At 39.8% G+C, this 20,640-nt stretch overlaps 1 protein-coding gene across 2 annotated transcripts in view; it reads right to left on the bottom strand.

Moving 5' to 3' along the window:
- The window catches only part of NCAM2 (neural cell adhesion molecule 2), a 547,839-nt gene extending 527,476 nt beyond the window's left edge, over positions 1-20,363 (bottom strand). The window contains exon 1 of one of the 2 annotated variants that reach the window (XM_075910051.1): positions 20,161-20,363. In XM_075910051.1, the coding sequence (XP_075766166.1) occupies positions 20,161-20,212 (52 nt within the window). In that variant the 5' untranslated portion in view covers positions 20,213-20,363. The remainder of the gene's footprint in view (positions 1-20,160) is intronic. The other variant, XM_006128839.4, reaches the window with a different exon arrangement.
- Positions 20,364-20,640: the final 277 nt, after the last annotated feature.

Raw genomic sequence — 20,640 nt, 5'->3', positions numbered from 1 at the left:
TGCAGTGTTCCCAGAAGAGGATGGCACATCCTTGCAGCCCTTGGGGAGGCAAGTGGTTCCTTGTGCTCCTCATCTGCAGGCAGTGCCCCTTCCCGCCATACCCAGCAATGGGAGCTGCAGAGTTGGTGCTTGTGGTTGGGACAATCTGTGGAGACTCTGTGATCTCCCCCATGTGCCACAGGGACATGTTGGCTGCTTCTGAAAGCAGCACAGAGCCAGGGGAGGCAGAAAGCCTGCCTTAGCTCTGATGTGCCACCAGACTTTTAGCAGCCTAAATTCTCCTGGTTTGGGTTCAATTGCCTCTGGGAGACAGAGCCTGATTCTGGGAGACTTCTGGAGGAAATTGAGAGGGTTGGCAACCATAGAGCAGCTGCACTGGAGACAAATTCATTCCCTGTAGCAGGGCACATCATGATACTGCCAAGATCTTCCCTTGAGTATTCTACAATCGAAGGGGATATTTCGGTTCCAGGTGGCTCTCTACAGAAGGCCCGGGATGTGTGCTGAATCACCACATTGACCAACTTGGCTTCCACTGCCTCATACAAGCTTCAAAGCCTCTGGAGATAGAGGGTTGAGGATACTCTTTGCTCTCAGCATTTCTTCCCTTTTAATAGGCCCTCTCTTCATGCCAACCGCTAGATTAAAGATCACTGCTATTATGAAGAGCATCAGTTGGCATCCTGATCAGAAATGATGCAATAATTGTTAATTTATCAAACCTGAGAAATCTATTTCTATTAGATATTTTCTCTCCTGCCTCAAGAACATCACTTCTTAACTGAATCACCGCATAACTGGCTAGCATATATATATTTTAAGATACATAGTAAATAATATATTTATTGTGCTTTTAACTGTACTACTTAGAACTTGTAGTGCTTTTTGCTCAGGGATGTCAAACCACTTACCAAACTTCAACAAACCTCACGATATTCCCGTGTGTTAGTATTATTGATACCATTTATAAAAAGGAAGAATGTGGGAGAGAGGCTAAGTGGAAAAGTCATATAGTCACTCAGAGTGAGAGCCCGGGGCAAAAGCCAGAATACTTGACAACTCTTGTGCTCTATACACTGGACAATGATCCCTTCCTAAATGCAAGTTTTAGATTTACAAGTCCAAAGGATTTCAGTTTTGTTTTGTTTTTAGACAGAAATTACATGAACTATTTAGATTGGCAGAGATGCATCTGCAGCCAGTAAAGGATGCATTAGGTTTTCCCAATATTTATAACTTGTGTGTCTCTACAAATGAGTGGCCTAGGAACTGTTGATACATTCCAAAGCCTTTCATGTCTCAATCATACCAAGTTAAATCCAGTTCTGGGCTGCAACCATGAACTGCTTTCCAAAATGTTAGAATTTGACTCTTAACTTATTATATCAAAATTGTTAGTATTTACATATAATGTGAACAGTCTCAGAAAAATGCTATACACTAAGTTACACTGTGACAAGGTGTACTAGCTACACACTGGGGCTGTGTCTACACTGGGCCACTTACTCCGGAAAATCAGCTGCTTTTCTGGAATAAGCTGCGAGCTGTCTACACTGGCCCTTGAATTTCCGGAAAAGCAACGACGCTCCACTGTACAAAATCAGCCGTTATTCCGGAAAAGCTACGCTGCTCCCGCTCAGGCATAAGTCCTTATTCCAGAATACTGTTCCGGAAAAGGGCCAGTGTAGACAGCCCAGTAGTCTTTTTCCGGAAAAAAGCCCCAATCGCGAAAAGGGCTTTTCCGGAAAAGCAGCCTGCCAATGCTCTTTTTCCGGAAATACTTATAACGAAAACTATTCTGTTTTAAGCATTTCTGGAAATTCATTCCAGTGTAGACACAGCCTGGGTGAAAGGGATTAAGGCAGCACTCTTAAAGCAGCACAAGCCATCCCTTTCAACCCATCCTGAACCATGCTTCAACTGCTGTTACAATATAAAAGGGAGCAGTCTAACTCAGTCTGGGCTGACTGCTGAGGAGGCAGGATACATCTTGCCAGCTCCATCTGAGGAGCAGCCAGGAGATGCCAAAGCAGTAGGAGATGGGAAGGCTCAGGCAGGCACCTATGCAGCCAAAGATGATCAACAGCAGGTGTGGGCAATCATTTTTGAAGGGAGGGCCAATTCACAAATTTCGGAAATGGTTGCAGGCTGATCCACAAGGGATGGGGCCTTTAAATGGAAGCAGTTGAAAGGGCTCGCAGCTCCTAACCTGCCGCTCATGCATTGCCTGGGAGCCACCAGGGAGGCATGACCCCAGCCCAGATCTGGTTGAGGTGCTGGCTCATGGCTGCATGTACAATGAGACCTGACTGGATTTGCCCCAATAAGCATGAAGAGCTGGGGCTGCAGGAGGTTCCTGAGGGAGCCCTGTTGCCACCCAGGGACTGGAGCAGCGAGGAACCCGAGGAGGAGAAGGAAGAAGAGGGTGGGGACAGGCTACGTCTACCAACACCTGAGCCAGGATCTGAAGCTGGGATTGTGAGACCAGGGTTTGTTGGCAGCTGAGGAGACCCCAGGTCCTGCAGAGACAGCCTGTGGTATCCAGAGTCTATTGCAGATGCTGAGGCTGCACCTGCCATGCCCCCTGTGGATAGTGAGGAGGAAAAGGAGCGGGGGAGCTTCAGCTCAGACCAACTGAAGTTACATCCCTATGGATTCAGAACACATTGAATTTGTGAAAAGGACAATGGCTGGGGTGAAGCTGCCTAACCAGGGAACAGAGCTGGCCTTACCATGAGGCAAATTGAGGCGGCCGCTTCAGGTGCCAGACTGGGGGGGGGCGGCAGCACCACTAGGACCCAGAGTGTAGAAAATTGTGTCTGCTGCTGGTGCATATGTATTCTCTCTGCTCTGGATGGACAGAGATGGTGGAGTGCCATTAGAGGAGTAGAACTGGAAGAAGGCAGAGTTGAGACTCTTCAAAGTTTTGGCCCAAGCGAGGGGGCATTTGAACTCCCTGCTTCACGTGCCAAAATGTTGTGGGCTGGCCCTGCCTGGGAACTCCCATGTGGGCCAGCGAGATCTCAGATGATCACTGGAGAGCTATGGTGCAGTGAATGTTGAAAGCCAGGCATAATCACAGCACCTGTAGGCCAGAATGGATGTAAAGTATGGAGCCAGGGACAGGTCGTGCTGGGAGAGCTGAGTACAAAGTGTTACCCTGTATACTTTAACCTGGGGTTATGTACGGGAGGCAGACCACAGCCCTCCTTCTCCAGATGGGTTGGACTTTATTTTCCCTGGCACTGAATCACGAAGCTGTTTGATTTGTCTCCTACCGAAGCTGTCCAATTGTTTCCTTGTCTCCTCTTTTCCTACTCCTGGCTCCTGGATAGTGTGATGTCAGTTATTATGGTGTCCTCATGTTGGCCCAGTAGTATCTGCTCCTAAGGAGCTGGACTGCCTTCATAACCTCTGAGGGCAAGGCATTGCTGCCTCTAGCGAGAGCCGCACTAATATCAAAGGATCAGAGAGAAAGAGTATTTCCCTTCTCACCAAGTGCTGTAGAGGGCAAACTACTGTACTATGCCAGGTCACAGGAGGTGGAGACCACGCTGTTGTTTTTATTTAGTTTTGAACAATCAGAGACAGCTGTACAGTTTCATACTATTATACTCTACTGAAAATAAAGCACACCATATGTACATTTAAAAAACCTAGTACTATTTAAAGAGTTTGCGCCTGCTGCACAGCTGCTACTATGTTGCCTGACAGCCACCCAGAAGGCGCGAACCCTTTATATAGAAGCAATTGAAAGGGCTTGCAGCTCCTGGTTCTGCTGCTAAAGTGTTGCCTGGGAGCTGCTGGGGAGGCAAGAACTCTTTCAACCGCTTCCATTTAAAGGGATTGCGCCTGCCAAGTGGCTGCTAATGTGCTGCCTGGCAGACTACCAGCAGGCGCGAGCCCTTTAAATAGAAACAGTTGAAAGGGCTTGCAGCTCCCAGCCCTACTAACTCATTTCCTGGGAGCCACCAGGCTGGTATGAACTGTTTGAACTCCTGCTATTTAAAGGGCTTGTACCTTCCCCACAGCTGCTAATGAATTGCCTGACAGCCGCTGGAAAGACACAAACCCTTTAAAAAGCAGGAGTTGAAAGGGCTTTCACCTCCTGGCGGCTCCCAAGCAATGTGTTAGGAGGCAGTGCTGGGAGCTGCTGTGGCTCAGATGAAAGGGGTAGGCAGGCTGGGTCTAGCCTGCTGACAGCCTCTTGCCCAGCCCTGCTCTTGGGAGATTGCAGTCACCAACTGAAGCACCCTGAGACTCCAAAGAAATCATGACTTCAGCTACAGGAGTCATGGAGAGAGAATCTCACAGAGGGACTAGCCATTGTCCCTGCAGCAGTCTGTGTGCTGTGGGCAGACTCCCCACAAACTTAGTGGTGAACCTCATTGCCACTATCACGGCCCTGGGCTGGGACCCAGTAAAAGAAAGAGGGCCTAGGTCCCTCTTCCCAGCCCTGCAGACTCTGCCTATTAGGCCATGCTCCCCTGCAGCTGATTATGGCCATGGTTCTCCAAAGATGAGTGGAACCCCAGTGGGGCTGGCCATTGTTCCATGTAGCCCTGAGGCTGAGCGCGACAAAATTAACTCAGCCACAGGGCTACCACACTCTCACCCCACCGCCAAGGTGACCGAGTGTACTGGCCCCACAATAAACACCAATAAAAAGATTAGAAATTTAGTCTGTGAAAGTCCAGATTGGACAGCACTTCAATTAGTATTTTTAAAGATGGTCTAGTGGTTAGGGTACTAGACCAGGTCATGAGAGACATGGATTAAAGTCCCTTTTCTGGCACAGGTCTTCTGTGTGACCTTGGGTACGTCATTTATCACTCTGTGCCTCAGTTCCCATCTTCCTTCCTTCCAGGCGTGTTGTGTGGATAAATACATTATAGTTTGAGAGACACTCAGATACTACGATAATGAGGATCATACCTAAGACATAAAATTTTAGTTCTCATGAACAATACTGGATGGACAGCCCTGGAAACTGTATTCCTTTATTTATCCATGGCGGAGGTCCACTTTTCCTACAGGAGTAATGAAAGTTTCCCACACCACAGTTTGAAAAACTGAACTTGAAATGCTACTTCTAGGGCTAAAAAGAAATTAAAGATCCTATTCTTCCTCAGTTTTGGTGTCTCTCCTAAGACTAACACGAACAATCATGTCAATTATGACTGTTGATTTCAAAAGGTAGACATCTATGTGTTAAGAATTGGATGGAGATTACTTACTGTGACAAAGTGGGAATTTTATTCACCTTGTTATGTTGCATATGAGTTCTATAGTAGAGGATGATGGGAATTTTGGTGTGACTTCCACTGAGGGAGGCTGCTCAAGCCCTCTCCACATACATAGTGACTGATAGCCTTCGTAACTGTGGTGTTTTAGATGCTGCTTGTAATTATTAGAAATGGGAGCACTGGATGTTGGGAGTCTGGAAGCACAGGAAACAGGAAGGAGGGGGGAGAAGATTAGCCAGAGCTGAGTGAGAGATACAGAGGAGTGCAGCAGCTTTGTAAAGAGGTTTCACTTTTGGTAAAGAAAGTCCTGTTGAAGTTTATTAGTACCTTGCTTGCATGATACAACAGTAACCTGAACTTGGGGGGTCGACCAGGTTTTGCCTAGGAAGCAGGATAAAAGCCAGAAGAGGAACCTGGCTGGGGGTTGGAACCAGGACGTTGGAGTGGGGAGACAGGGGGAGGACCAAAGCCCTGGCACTGGAGCCCCCCTCTTCTACAGATGGATTGTACTGACTACTTCTGGTTTCTGTGATGACAGGTCTGTTGTACTCAGTGTCCACATCACATAATAAACCTTCTATTCTCCCTGCTGGCTGAGAGTCACATCTGACTGTGGATGGGAGTACAGGGCCATGTGGACCCCCGTCCCCTTCCCCTTCTCTCCCCCCACACAATTTTGTGACATTTACTTTTCAAATAGACTTTTGTATCTTTTCTGTACTGTAGATAAAACATGTTTTATTTATTTACTGTCATTACCACCAACATATCAAGCACTTAATTTCTCAGTTTAACCAACTGTTTAGTTACCTTTTGGGTCTGCGGATCACTAATATGCTACTGTAACACCACACTGCCAACCTAAATATTAAAGGTGAGCAGCTTTGAACTAGATGATTTACCCCCATTAGAAAGAAAACAATGTAGAAGAAAATCTGAGCTCAGATAATGGAGTTCCATTCAGTGAATGGATGCATAACTCGAAGGACAGAATTGTGTCAAATGGGTATAGAGCTAAGCTCAAAGTCAACTTAGTAAATCTTGGAGAAAGTTAATTTCCATTCTTTTCATACTTTGAGATATTAGTCCACAAAAAGGTGTTTTTATAATGAAATATGTACATGACCAAAGAATTAACATGACAAAAAGATTTAAAAAAAAAATCAAATATTTAGTTCAAAAAATCTTTTTTTCTTTTTAATAAACACATAAACAAGACTCTAAATGAGGAAAGTAATAAGAATATTTTTCTGTTAAAAAAAACAACACTTTTGCTTTGCTCTGCAATCCTGCTAAGAATTCCTTAGAGTGTATATGTTCATTTTTCACTAGTATGGTAATTCTTTAACTTTGTAGATGTAGGTCACCAGGATAAATGGCCATATGTGGCATTTTATGTGCTCGCTGGAATTACCTTTCAGTGAATCTAGTAAACAAGAATGTTACAAAGTTGCTGTTTTAATTATCTAAACATGCTCTAATGAAAACAAATCACTGAAAAATTGGAAACATCAGTATATATTTGCAGAGATACATAATGCTGTAAAAGGAACGTGAACTGCAGATACAGAACATATATTTATGAAATCAAGTTAGACTCGTGAGAAATGCCATGCTGCTGCAGCTTTTATAAATGATTGACAATCTTGCATCTGAGCTTATTTTTTGGATTTAATAAGGTTTTCTTACAGACAAACAACACACACATAGAATAGAAACTGACATCACAAAAATTGACATCTCAGCAATGTTCATTCTGTCTCCAGAAAATAATCCTATTGATCTCTGTTCAGTCCCTAATAGAGAGAAGTTCTTATGACTAAAGCACAACTCACAGTTAAGCACAAAAGGCCAGTCTTGCATACCAAACATCAAGCTAAGGATGGTCTTTCAGTGTTAATGCTTGAATCTTTCAGAATCATTATGAAATAAAACACAAAGTGCTCAAAAATACACCTGAACTGTACAAATATAAGTAGATTCGGTCTTCCAACTTTCATGTGACCCTTTTCTGACAGATCCCTTCGGCTGTGTCCAGACTCAGGGGTTTTTTTTGAAAAAAGTAGCCTTTTTTCGAAAAAACTTCACCTGCGTCTAGACTGCAGCTGCGTTCTTTCGAAATTAAATTGAAAGAACGTGGCTTTTCTTTCGATGGCGGTAAACTTAATTTCACGAGGAAGACGCCTTTTTTCGAAAGTGCTCTTTCGAAAAGAGGCGTTCTTGAATGCAAACAGGGGTTTTTTGAAAGAGAGCATCCAGACTGCCTGGGTGCTCTCTTTTGAAAAAGCGGCTTGCTTTTCCGAAAGTTCCGCTTGCAGTCTAGACGCTCTTTCAAAAGAGGCTTTTTCGAAAGTATCTTTCGAAAAAGCCTCTTTCGAAAGAGGCTTGCAGTCTAGACATAGCCTTCATGTCTTCAGAAATGTTAAGGTCTCACTAGCTGTACCGAGAGCTCTCCTCATATTTCTTTCATGTGCTGCTCATTCTCAGATTAAATCTTCACAGATGAAGGTATTCATTCTCAAGCTTTTCCAATATTGTTTTTATTAGTAAAAACAGGATACTTCTCTATAAATGTCCACATATCCAGATTAATATAGTCTGGTGTCAGACACCAAAACCTGCAGCTCAGTCCTTTGAGTTGCTGAGCAACCCTCAGAGATTTTCAGCATTCCTCTTAAATGTAATGTGAGTGGAATGTACTTAGCACTCTTCAAGATTGGACCCATTGACATTCAGAATCTTGAAAAGAGTCACAAGTGTGTTCAAGATGTGATTAAGCAGTATTACTGTTCAGTATGAAACAGAAGACATTTTGAATAAGGTTTACCAATAAATGTATCTAAAGTGATAGCATCATACATTTTCCTTTTAAAAATACACAAGCAGAAAAGAATATGTCTACCTAACCTGATCTAGACCAGAGAGAGTATATGCAAGAAGACAGTCCACTTTCAAAAACAAAAGGCTCTAATAGCTGACTAATCCCTTCTTATAATTTATGTAGATATTTATGCACCTAAATTACAAACAAAAACTGAAATCTGAAAAAGGGCCTGGTGACTTGCCAACTCTAATGAAGGATGAGAAATGACAACCTGGAGGCAGAGATGTTTTTTTTTTTTTTTAAATCGTGTTTGTAAAGTACCTAGTTCAAATTGTGTCCTGGTGTATGATTATGGCCTTTAGGCACTACAGACATGAAAATAAATGATAATAAAGGCTTAATCTAAAGTGCAGCATTATTCCATGTCTTTTGAGTGCACTCATTATTTCAAAATATAATGGACACGCTAAACCAATGTCCCTGTAAACCTCATTCCATGAGGAGTTAGGGACACTTTGTACTAGTAATTTATTTTGAAATAAGTGCTGTGTAGACAGCGCCAAATTTCAAAATAAGCGATTTCAAAATTAACTCCAAATAAGCTATGCAATTTGCATAGTTTAAATAGCATAGCTTATTTCAAGCCAAGAGTGCAGTGTAGATGCACCCAAATTGGTAACAATATACCTGTTTTCTAGATCTGGTCCAAATTTTCATCAAAACCAAGGAAAAAAAAAAACCTCCACAAACAAAACACAATCAGAAAACATTATTTGTCAGGCTATACCAAAAGGATAGGAGACAGTAGATATGGATTTAATCAAGCTACAACTTAAATATTTGATATCTGGGACTACCAGACAGACAAATGTGTACTGTAGAAGCAACTCCATGTTTAATCATATGACTGCAATAATAATCATAGGAGTCCCGAGTCCAACCCCTTCCATTTCTTTAACCAACACCTACCTCACTTTAAATCCTTTACTAAGCTATTTATCTGGTCACTGGATGCCTTCCCTGTGAAGTATCTGCCCCATCTTTACAAAATAAGTTGTGACATACAGCCTAATCACACCTTTTCTCCTCATCAGAAAAGGTCCTCTTTAACATTTACTGTGGGAAGGTGAAAAAAAATCTCACTCCACCAAAGGCAATGTGGTGGCAAGGGAAAAATTCCTTCCCAGCCCCCTATAAACTTTCATTAATACAATGCCAACAGCAGGACATAACAAAATACAACATTCACACCTCTAGGAGAGGGAGGATGAGTGCTGTCTTGCAAGCCCTAAACATTGGGCCCTTTGTCCAAGCAGCAGGCCTTTTTAAAGCCTTCCACCCTGTGTATACCTTGGGGATGAATCAACACCACAAAACTAATCACCACCTATCTTTTTGCAGCAGTTTCTGACTTTCAGCCCTTCCCTTCCTCCTTCCACCTTAAAGAATTTCTTTCCTTTGGCAATCCTGGACATTCCTCTCTATTTCATGTGTGGTCTGGTCATTTTGACAAAACAGAAAAAGTGTCTGAGTTGCCATATAATGCAAGGTTTTCGTTCATCTTTTCTTCACACACCAATTTTTGGCTCATCGGTGTATTGAAACCCCTCAAAAAGTACAAATAAATTATTCTACAAAAAGACAAAATTGGTACAGTTTTCATCAAAAAATGCAACAGGAAAAAATAATTTCTCTTATCCACTCTATTGTTAGCATATTACAAAGCAGAATGAGAATCCAATCACCCTTCCTGCTAATGACAACTATCTTATACCGAGTCTTCATCAGGATGCATACAATGAAGGAGGAATTTCCTCAGATCTGAGACCACTGAGGTTTTTTCTTACACTTAGACGTCTGGAAGCATGACAGAAAAAAAATCCACAACGTATAAAAAAAAACCCCAGACACACACATAACTAAGAATAGGCTTAAAACCCATCAGTATGACAGCAAATATATTCTCAGCACAGCAATAACACTCAGGACAGTCACTCACAAAAAAATAAAGGATACTTATTCAATTTCATTTTGCTCTGAAAGGTAAAAACCAGGCTACTTCAACAATGAATTTAGAAATACAGTACAAAAACTTTCCTCCCTAAAAAGTCCAACAAGCACAATAACAATTGCAAAAAAAAAAAATCATATAAATATACAGGATACATGGTAAAAATATTCACAGAAATCTAATACAAACTCATGGATGCGGGCGGGGGAAAGAGGAAATGAATTTCACCCAAGTGCTAAGAAGGAGTTGGACTCAATGCCTGGCACATAAATTGGCACAGATCCATTTAACATCCAATCATTCAGCCACAATGCTTCAATGACTTAGCAACATGATCTGAATACTGAAGGCCCTAAAAACAATTTTGACGGATGTCACAAAGCCATAGACAAAAGAAAAAAACCCACATCTGAGACACTCACAAACCACAAATAGTGCATTTACCTTGAAAAGTAAATTCCCCAACAAAAGTATTCTATTTTTAATAAAGCTATGACCAGAGCTATTTAATGAGAAAAAAATTGACCTTTCTGTCTTTTAGTCATTTGTTCCAAAAGTTGCAAAATAATACTTATAAGTCCTATTTTATTTTGATTTTATATATAAAAAGAACATATCTTCTTTGTAATCAGTGAGCATGTTTTATCTGAAAAAGAGTCAGTCTATTACATCAGCACTTCGTGCTCTTATATTACAGAGTGCTAATGTTCCAGAAATATATTTCTGCTTCTCAGGTGAATAAGTAAACCAGTACATAAAATGTACAATGGTACAGTTTGATCTTTATCTCATATTCTTTATTTGGGATTTTTGTCTATATATTTAGTAAGATTTGCAGAATATGACCCTTACGGTGCATATTATTCACAACTATAAATAGCTTCTGAAAGCTGCAGTTGAAATAATACCTGAATCTGAAAGGCTCACTGGAGAACAAAATAGCGTTCTGTGCATGGAAATAGTGCAGGTTCATAAACAAAATTTAGTTAGCAGAATTCCTCATGTTAAATACATTTCCCCAAAAATCAGTAAATGCGTATGGTGATATACAGAGCATGGATTCACTTGATTGTAAGCAAAAGGCTAAGCTAGATAGTCTACATGAGAACAATTACGGTATCCTCACACTTACAACTGTACACTCCTTATGAATAAAGCAGAATAATTACAAAAAAGACACAAAGTCAAATTTTCTCATGCTTCAAAAATTGCGTATAATATCTATAAGATATAGTGCATAAAGTCCACATGACAAAAATTACTATATGAATTTCAAAAACCAAAAGCAGGCTACTCACACTGACAACTCTACACACGTGGATTGTGTATGTGCATTACTGCATTTTATACAAAACCCTTTATTGTTTAGGATTTATGATCAAGAAAAGAAACCAGCTTGACTTTCATATCCCAAGCTGAGTATGAAAGACTGAAGTTTAGAGAGTCAAATAATTTTTACTTATAAAGTGATCCTATTTCTTAGGATGAGTCTACACAGCACCCTAAAGTTGAAATAAGATATGCTATTTAGAAATTAAATCAAGATAAGATACACAATTTGCACTATGAAAATTGTGTATCTTATTTCTATTGAATTTTGAAATAGCATATTTTGAAATTTGGCATGTCTATACCACACCAAATTTTAAAATAACACACTATTTTGAGACATCCTTTAACCCTCATAGAATGACGGTTACAGGGATGCCGAAATAGATCTCAAAATAGCAGGCACATTCAAAAGACACAAAGTAGCTACTCTGGGATACTTCCCGCATCCCAAAATAGCCACTCTAGATAGACGTGCCCATACAGATTTGTGAAAGGCAATAGCATTTTGTAATTTTCAATTATTTTGTAGATGAAAAATCAATAATTTAATGCTGAATTGTCTAAAAGGAAAATACAGTACAGGCAGTCCCCGGGTTACATACAAGATAGGGACTGTAGGTTTTTCTTAAGTTGAATTTGTATGTAAGTCGGAACTGGTACATATTGTAGGGGAAACTCTAGCCAAACATTTCTCCGGAGCTCAGTTTTATTCTCCCACACCTCACTTCCCTCAGTCCTTTATTCTCAAGCTGAGGTGTCTGCTGAGAAAAGCCGCTCCGCGTCTCCCTGGTCTGCTGGGGGAAAAGCAGCTAGTGCGGGGTTGCCTCACCCCGTTTGTAAGTAGGGATCTGATGTAAGTCGGATCCATGTAACCCGGGGACTGCCTGTATAAGGCAATTAACAGGTTGAAAACATGCAGGTATTTTACAAATGAAACATGAAACATTAAGAGCCAAGGATCTGTAATACTGAAGTCCTTACATGAAAACCAATAACATGGTCAGGCTTCAAATTCTCCACTAGTATATGCAGATATAATATCCAGTGACTTCAGTTTGAGTTATGCATGTGCATCATAGGGGAGAATTTGACCCACAGCTAATATCTGACTGCATTCCACTATTAGGTCTGATACAAAGTACATGCTAGAGCAAAAGAAATACTCTATGTTCTTTTCCAGAAAAACTATTCAACAATTTTTCTGCATATCAAAAAAGCATTATTTGAATGGTGAAGTGTAAAAGCTGACTTGTCCACAACTGATCTCTATGTTCAACAATAATGAAACAAACAGGTTTATACGCAATTAGGCCCTGGGCATACAAGAATCCGAATTACAGCTGAACACTATACTAATTGGTATTCTGCATCCAGAATGGAATGGAAATTTGTTTCATTCTGGATTCCATGATGCATTCCAAATGAATGCTATCTGAATAAAACACACTGAGGAGACTATTGTTTTTCTAGTTCAGTGTCCATTTATTTCCATTTAAGATTTTTAGTCTACACAGAAACCCACAATTCTTCTTGGTATTAAAACTAGGCTGCAGTGTAGGTATTTAGTGTAAACTTCATAGATTAGAAAGTGCCTGATGATTGAAAATGAAGTGCAGATGCCTGTAACAGAATAGATTATAGTTAATATCTTATATTTATACATAATTTCTTAGCCCCCAAAATTTAAAGAGCTTTCCAAAATGACAAAACATTAAAAGAACCACTTCTCAAACTGCTGAAATGCAGCCGCCTTTGGTAGTTGTTTATGAGTGCTCAGCAACATTGTGCAACTGTTTAGAAGAAATAGAAAATAATCAATCCAACTGATATTACATAAAGAAATTTAGTTAGTTAATCTCACACAAATTTAGCCAGGATAAAAAGGGAAATGACTGACCTATTTTTCAGAGAAGAGTTATGATTACCATGAACCATCAGAACCCTATTTTTATATCTTCTCTAAAAGGTGGAAACAGTCAATTCTGATTGGAAAGGAACTATGCCTAAACCTGCTGAATTAACAAAATCACTTCCTGCAGCATCCAGATTTTCCTTGGATGTTTTCTGTTCAAGTGCTGAACAAATCAGATCTGACCCTGCTTATAGTGTGAGAGCAGAGGAGACAACAGCCTGCCTTTAATATGGCTGCATGTTTCATAAAAGATATATCAATGCATTATTTGATAGATATGTTCCTCTCTTAAAGTTCCACTCAATCCTATTTGCAATGTTCTCAACAGGTCACATTAAATCATACAGAAATCAAACAATATATTTATATTCTAAAGAAAAGAGAAAGGGAAAATACTACAAAAGTATTTTAAAGTAGCTTGTTTATTAATGGGTATAGCACTTGCAGTGTAGCAATTGCAAAATTCATCATAAAGAAAGAAAGAAATTATATTTGAACCAAGAATGAAATATTATAATTCCTCTTAGAAGGTCAAGTCCTGTTTGTTATACTCAGTGAAATTGTATGTGTGAAGTCAATGGAAGTACTCATCTGAGTAAAGTGAGCAGGATTTGGCCACGGTACCAACAGTTTTCTAGAAATTAATAATTAGAATACATATATCTCACTTTGCAATAGATCTTACTTTAGACTCATTAGTTCAAGACACTGATTCAGTGCAAGGCCGTTATGGTTGTAAATTCCAAAGCATAGGTGTTTCACTATGTATGTTCAGTTAATTAAGTCCTAAAAGTATGTTTCATAAGCCACATCAGAAGATATCTAACCATATAGTATCTCCCCAATCCATAGTTCTTCAAAATCCAAACTGTTCCTGTAGGATCAAAATCAGAAAGGTACTTTTGCAGGTGCTAGGACCTGATAAAAAGCCCACTAAAATCAACATAAAGACTCCAACTGACTGTAGATTAGGCAGGCCCGTGATGCTTGAGTAACACAACCTACATGCTGAACTACTCACATGCTTAGGATTCAGCACATGCTTATGTACGTTGTTGAGCAAAGGATATAAAAGAATATTTGTCTGTTCATATATATTTGTCATTGTTTATATTTTACAAAGCAATGAAAACTTTCCAAACAGAAAAGATAAAATGTTTGTAATGTTTGCTTGGTATTTTTTTTTCCAGAGGGCACTGCTGGGGTGCATTTTGTTTTGTTTTCTTTAATAATTAATGCTCAGCAAAACTAAACAAACTATTTAATCTATTTTAATATGTATCTTATGTGCAGTAAAATCGCACGTCTTCATAAACAGCTATAGTCAATAAATGGATAGCTATCTTAATGCTGTTTTTGTTCTATTGTCTATCATCTTATAGTTACTTTCATTGCACAAGTACATATTGTGATTGGTTATACTGGTGTGAATCTAGAGAAGGTCCCCTAAGTTTATAAAGTTTTGAATTCGGTGGAGTTACTCTGGTATACTGAAGTAACTGAAGTCAAACTCTGCCTTTAAGAAAGAAAAAAAAATGTATTTCAATCTCCTGTTCTATGCCTGAAGACATCTGGTTCAAAAATATACTACAGTGGCTAGATACTTATTTAAAGATAATATAATATAATAATAAATAATTAATAATCCAGTTCATATGAATAGACATTTTTAAAAATAACATTGGATCATTTTGATTATCAATGGAAGAAAACTATTTTTGAAGAGAACGTAGCTTTTTTTTTTTGTTGAAGCTAGTCATCATAAGGCTACTGAAGTAATACTGAATAGAGTTCTAAATGCTGAGCTTGTAATTGGAAATTATTCTGAGTTTAAATTTAGTTGCTGAAAATTCAATTATTTTATCAAAGGCATAGAGGATAGAGTTGTGAGGTTTTTTTTTTTAAATAGCTATCATAATCGATCAAATTCAAAATACTTGATCTTAATAAGATATTTTTAAGATGACAGGCATAATTTTAGTCTTTCAACCTTAAATGTGCCTTCAGAAAACCTGAACTAGTGCAATTTAATATAATATCCACATTTTTTCTTGGCAAACCACTTTACTTTGTCATCTTCAAATCATTAAATTGGCCCAGTATAATAATCATAATTTGTAATATGGGAAACCCCTAGGACATGTTTCATTAACCAGATTACCCTATTTTTTTTCAAATAAATAAATGCTATAAAATAAAAACACCCTTTTAAGATTAGAAGGGCCAGATCCTTAGCTGGAGAAATTTGGAATATTGATATTCTCTAGTAACTGGATATAAAGAGTTATCTGAATTCCACTACTGAGTGAAATGTGTCTGTTTCCCAAACTATACTTTACAAAGCACATACAACAGCATAATTAACCACAAATTGTAATTTAGTTCAAATGATGAGTCATAATTTTCTAAAATGTCATTTTAATAATTTCACCTTTTTGAATGGGAATCTATTGCATCAGCTGACTTAAACATCCTTCAGTAAGTAAACCATGTGCAAACAGGATACAATTATTAGGGCCGGACAACCGCTGGAGAAAGGTCAAAGAAAAGGCGAATATTTATATTGCTCATGTTTCAAGGCCTTTTTATTATTATTATTAAAGTGAAAAGACCATTTTCTTTTGCAAGATGCTGATAATTTGGTCCTCTCTAAATTTAGACTCAAATTGAATAAAAGCCCTATTAAATAAATAAACAACTAAAACTAGAAAAAAAATCAGACTCAGGAAAAATCAGTGCTTTCTCTAGTGCTTTATTCTATAAAGAGCTCCTGGAAGTTCTACCCATTTTTTGTTATCATTGCAAGATAACAAAAAATGTCTCTACCTTCCAAATACGGGAATTTTTTGCTTTGCTTGTTTGTTAGACATGTGCAGTTTCTTTATTGTCTACCGTCAGGTGACAGTCCTGAAATAACCCCTTCCTTGGTAAAAGATCACCTGTTGTAGCTTCCAGGGATCCTTATAGCCACTCAAAAGATAAATCTTTGATCAGTTCGTGGACTGTAAACTTTTAGCAGGAAATGACAAGGGTCGGAGTGTATTTTATTTTTATTTTGTTGCTGATGTTGTTTTATAATCATGTAACTGGGAGAGAAAGGAGATTTTCAAGATACCAGAAGGTGCCCCAAATATTGGCCCAACGAAATGTTAACATAGGGTAAAATCCTGGTCCTACTGAAGTCAGTGGCACAACTCCCATTGACTTCAGTAGAGCCAGTATTTCATTCCTGCAATGTCACACAATAGAGCTGAGGGAGGACTCCAAAACAGACTGTGTAACTCACCTGACCTCTATTTTAATGATCCTGATTGAGTAAACACCCTTATTAGAACTTTCTGGAAGGAAACACCCTTATTAGAACTTTCTGGAAGGAAACACTGCATGAGGCTAACTGAAGGCAAAGCAGCAGTACAGATTAACATCTGCATAAGCAACGAGACGTGAGAACTAAAAACGTGTCTCTCTCCATATCATATAAAGGAAGGATGAGACTTCAAACACATGGAACGGCAGAGAATAACCATTTGATAAGCATCCAAATGCATCTCTTACCACACCATGTTTGTGTTTAAAATAACTGAAATTTAATTGTAGCAGTTTTGGTTTTTCAGTTTTATAAAATGGAAGGAATATAGCGTGGCAACTCAGAAAAAAGTCTTCCACCCATACCAGTAACATTTTGAACACTGACATAATTCGCTGTCAGTCAGCATCCCTAGTCACTAGAAAAGATTGAATAAGCCTATTTTGTTCCCATATTTCCACACCTGATAAAAGATCAACTTTTATATAACATAATATTATTGGGGGTGTTTGGGGATTTTGTTTGTCCCACCCATTACTATTTTAATGTGGGCCATTCTACACTGGAAGGATTGTCAAGCCATCTTATGAGAAGTTACAAAAACATCTTTCCTAGATGCAATCTAAAGACACAATCAGTGAAAAGGAACTTGCTCCTCTGTGTGGAAAGTTAGGCGTGGGAGTATTTGGCCTCGTTAGCTAATTATGACACTGATAAGCACTTAAGTTAGTCAGTTTTTCACTTCTGTCATTTGCTTGAAGTCAGCTGCTTTTTTTTTTTTACAAAACGTTTTGACTGCTTAAAAGGGAATACATCATCATTTCCTTTCCCCAATCTAACAGCACTTCCCAACGAAATAGCTTCAATCATGCTTCATAAAATCCACTGCAACTATATTGCTGGAAACATAAATCCTCAACCTAGGTTTTTAGTACTTCTAAAGCAAATGACCCCAATGATCATTGACTGGTTTATTTTTGCACTCATCCTCCTTCTCGATTAAGAAAGTATAATGTACAGATTATTCAGAATATTTTTAAATGCTTGTGTTGGTGATGTGAATGTGCATTCTACTGCATCCACAAATTATCAGACTGAAGATAAATCCCAAGTGTGTACAGAGCAGCTTTTCAGGTCATAAAAGGTATGTCAAGAAATTCTTCAGTTTTTGTCATTTCCTTTGAGTAAATTTAGATCTATAAATTCCTTTCCAGACATTGTTTATTTTTCAGAAATCCTGATTTTTTTTTCCTGTAGCAACCTGACCAGAGAGATTTTCATGACACAGATGCTTCTCTCACTCTCATTCACCATTTACTGCAGCCGATAAAGGTTGTTTGTTCCTTCCACATTTATAATCAGTGTTATTCTCCCTGATTTTCTAATATAATTCCTATGTTTTACAAAAACAGTGGTTGTCTGTTAAGAGTGTCACTAGATAGGCTATTATACGTGTAACAAACATGCATACATACATACACCTCTTTCCTTTGCCATTGTTGTTCAAAGTCTTATTCAGCCTCTTTTAATGATATTTGTGAATTTCATCCCCACTCTACAACTCCTTGTATTTGTCATGCTAGGAATTCCAGGCTATGCAATCCTTTCCAAGGGCAGCTAGAGAATAATCACAATTTGAAAACTTGCTTTTCTCCACCTTTCAGGCACTACGGATACAGTCTATTTACCCACTACACCTAGCTCAGTCAATGCAAATTCTGAGGGATGATTCCTCCACCCCAGTGTAGGGCTATAGTGAAAATTTTCCAGACTGCTACTGAATTGTTAATTGTGATAGCTTCTGAGCTCAAACGGAGATGGTGAAAGCACAGAGGCATTTCTGCATAGCTCAAGTGCATCTGGTGGCTCCTTGCTACTTACCACCTCTTAAACAAAATGTCCTAGGTGCCTGGAGCTTTAAGTGTAACAGCAATTAAGTGGGGATTTGCAGTGCTCTACAGCCCCCATGCCTTACAAAAAAGTGCAACAGTTCACCCAGGCACTTTACAAGCTAGTGTATAAAATCTCTCTACTGTAGTCATTTCTACCACTCCCCGATTTACATGTGTTGCTAATCTGCATCTGATTGTGTTACTTCAACTCCTGTGGCTGGGGAAGGGGAGGAGGAGAGCACGGGGAAATGAAGGCTTCACATCCAAAATGTCAAGCTGTGCTTGAAGAATGATAGAAGACAGAGACTCTCACTCTCGTTCCTTAATACAGCCAGAGATGAAGCACAGATACCTGAGTGGAGCTCTACCACCCCCTGCTGGCAAAAAAAGCAGTGGATGGGAAATCTGTCAGGAATCAAACACCAGCTACAACACCATCGCTTAACTTAATCTTTCTTTTTACTTTCCTCTCTAAAAAGAATTGCATGCACCATGTATACACACAATCATTTTTCACCAGGAATTTAATGTAGTGATTCCAGATGCAATTTGTAGATTCTTGCACAAGGGATTGCGGGGGGGGGGGGGGAGGAAGAGACTGCTGTAGCAATCTAGTTCAATTGTAAATTAACGCTAAAAACTTGTCTGAACAGTTTGAAGCAGTGCAATTAATTTACACAAAGGAGCACGGTCAGTGTGTCACATCCCGTACAATCCCTTCTCAACAGTCCAGTTCCCTTTCTTTCTCCCGAAAAGTGGCATAAATAAAAGAATAGGTATTATACAAACCACCAACTGCTGTAGGACGTGTATACGTGTACTGAGGAAATTAAAGCAAATAGTACATCCAGGTGTAACCTTTGTATACATCACTTCTCTCCAAACATGTTTATCATTATTTTATTTCGAAAGTATATACATATTATATATACACCCACCTCTATATCTAGCGATACAGATACACACTCATGCCTCACTGCTACAGATACTCTGCTTTACTGATCACAACAATTCGTTTTACTTTCCAATAGACTGAAACGAACCATCCTCAGCCACTTCTTATTACAGAAGGAGAAAGATCTTGACAGGCAAGCTTCAAGTATTACTTCTCACACCGACAAGGGTTACAATCCCTTTTCTTAAGAATAAAGTCCACGTTGACTGCACACAAACCAGCAGACCCCTATTTTAAACACTACTCGTTTTCGCTTTTTTTCTCCCCCGGACCAATAAATAAATAAATAGATTAATTAATTAAAAAACCCACTCTTGCCAAAAAAAAAAGCAAACAAATCAAGCACAAAAACTGCCGACCCACAACACACTGATTGTTACAAACAAACAAACAAACAAAAACTAAAAAATAAGAAGAGCCCAAGCAAAGCATCTAAATGCAGTTGGCATCTTCCAGCTCTTTTTCTTTTCTTTTCTTTTCCTTCTAAATGATTTTTTTTTCCTTGGAGATATTTTTAAGAGGAAACACAATCCAACTTTGAGGGACGTGGGTGATGCAGAGGTTATTTCTCCCCCCGATGGCCTGGGGGGCGAGATCTTTGCAGATTTGGGGGTGACTGTAAATCAGGGCGCATAGTGGTGCGGAGGGTAGCTAGGAAAGGCAAGAAAGCCCCGCTCCTACCTTGCCCGCTACTGAGGAGCAATCCGAGCAGGTAGAGAGAGAGGCGGCTCATGTTCAGGAGCTCACGCTGGTGGACAGTTCCCAAGTTAGAGGTGCCGAGCACAGGAAAACCCCAGCCGCAGCCGCCGCTCTGGCCGCAGCTCCCCGCTCGCACGCCGAGCGCTCGCCAAGTGACTGCCAGCGCCGCTCAGCGCCGCACTATATCAGGGAGGCAGCGGAGGAGGAGGCGTGTAGGCGGGCAAGGAGGGAGCGTGTATCCCTCCGCGCGTGCTCATACACACACACACACACACACACACACACACACACGAGCGGGGATTCTTCCGCCGCTCAGCCAGCGGTCGCTGGGGGCTGCTGCTGCCAAGCGCCCGGCCCCAGGGGCGCCAACGTTCGAGCCTTTCCGCTGCAGCCCGGGAGAGCGGCCGCGGCTGGGCTGAGGACGTGACCTGCTCCTGGGGATTGCACGGGGCTGCGCGGCGG

Source organism: Pelodiscus sinensis, chromosome 1, assembly GCF_049634645.1.
Source record: "Pelodiscus sinensis isolate JC-2024 chromosome 1, ASM4963464v1, whole genome shotgun sequence".
NCBI lineage: Eukaryota > Metazoa > Chordata > Testudines > Trionychidae > Pelodiscus > Pelodiscus sinensis.
The sequence above is the reverse complement of the archived record's forward strand: the minus strand, read 5'-3'. Positions and strand labels throughout refer to the sequence as shown.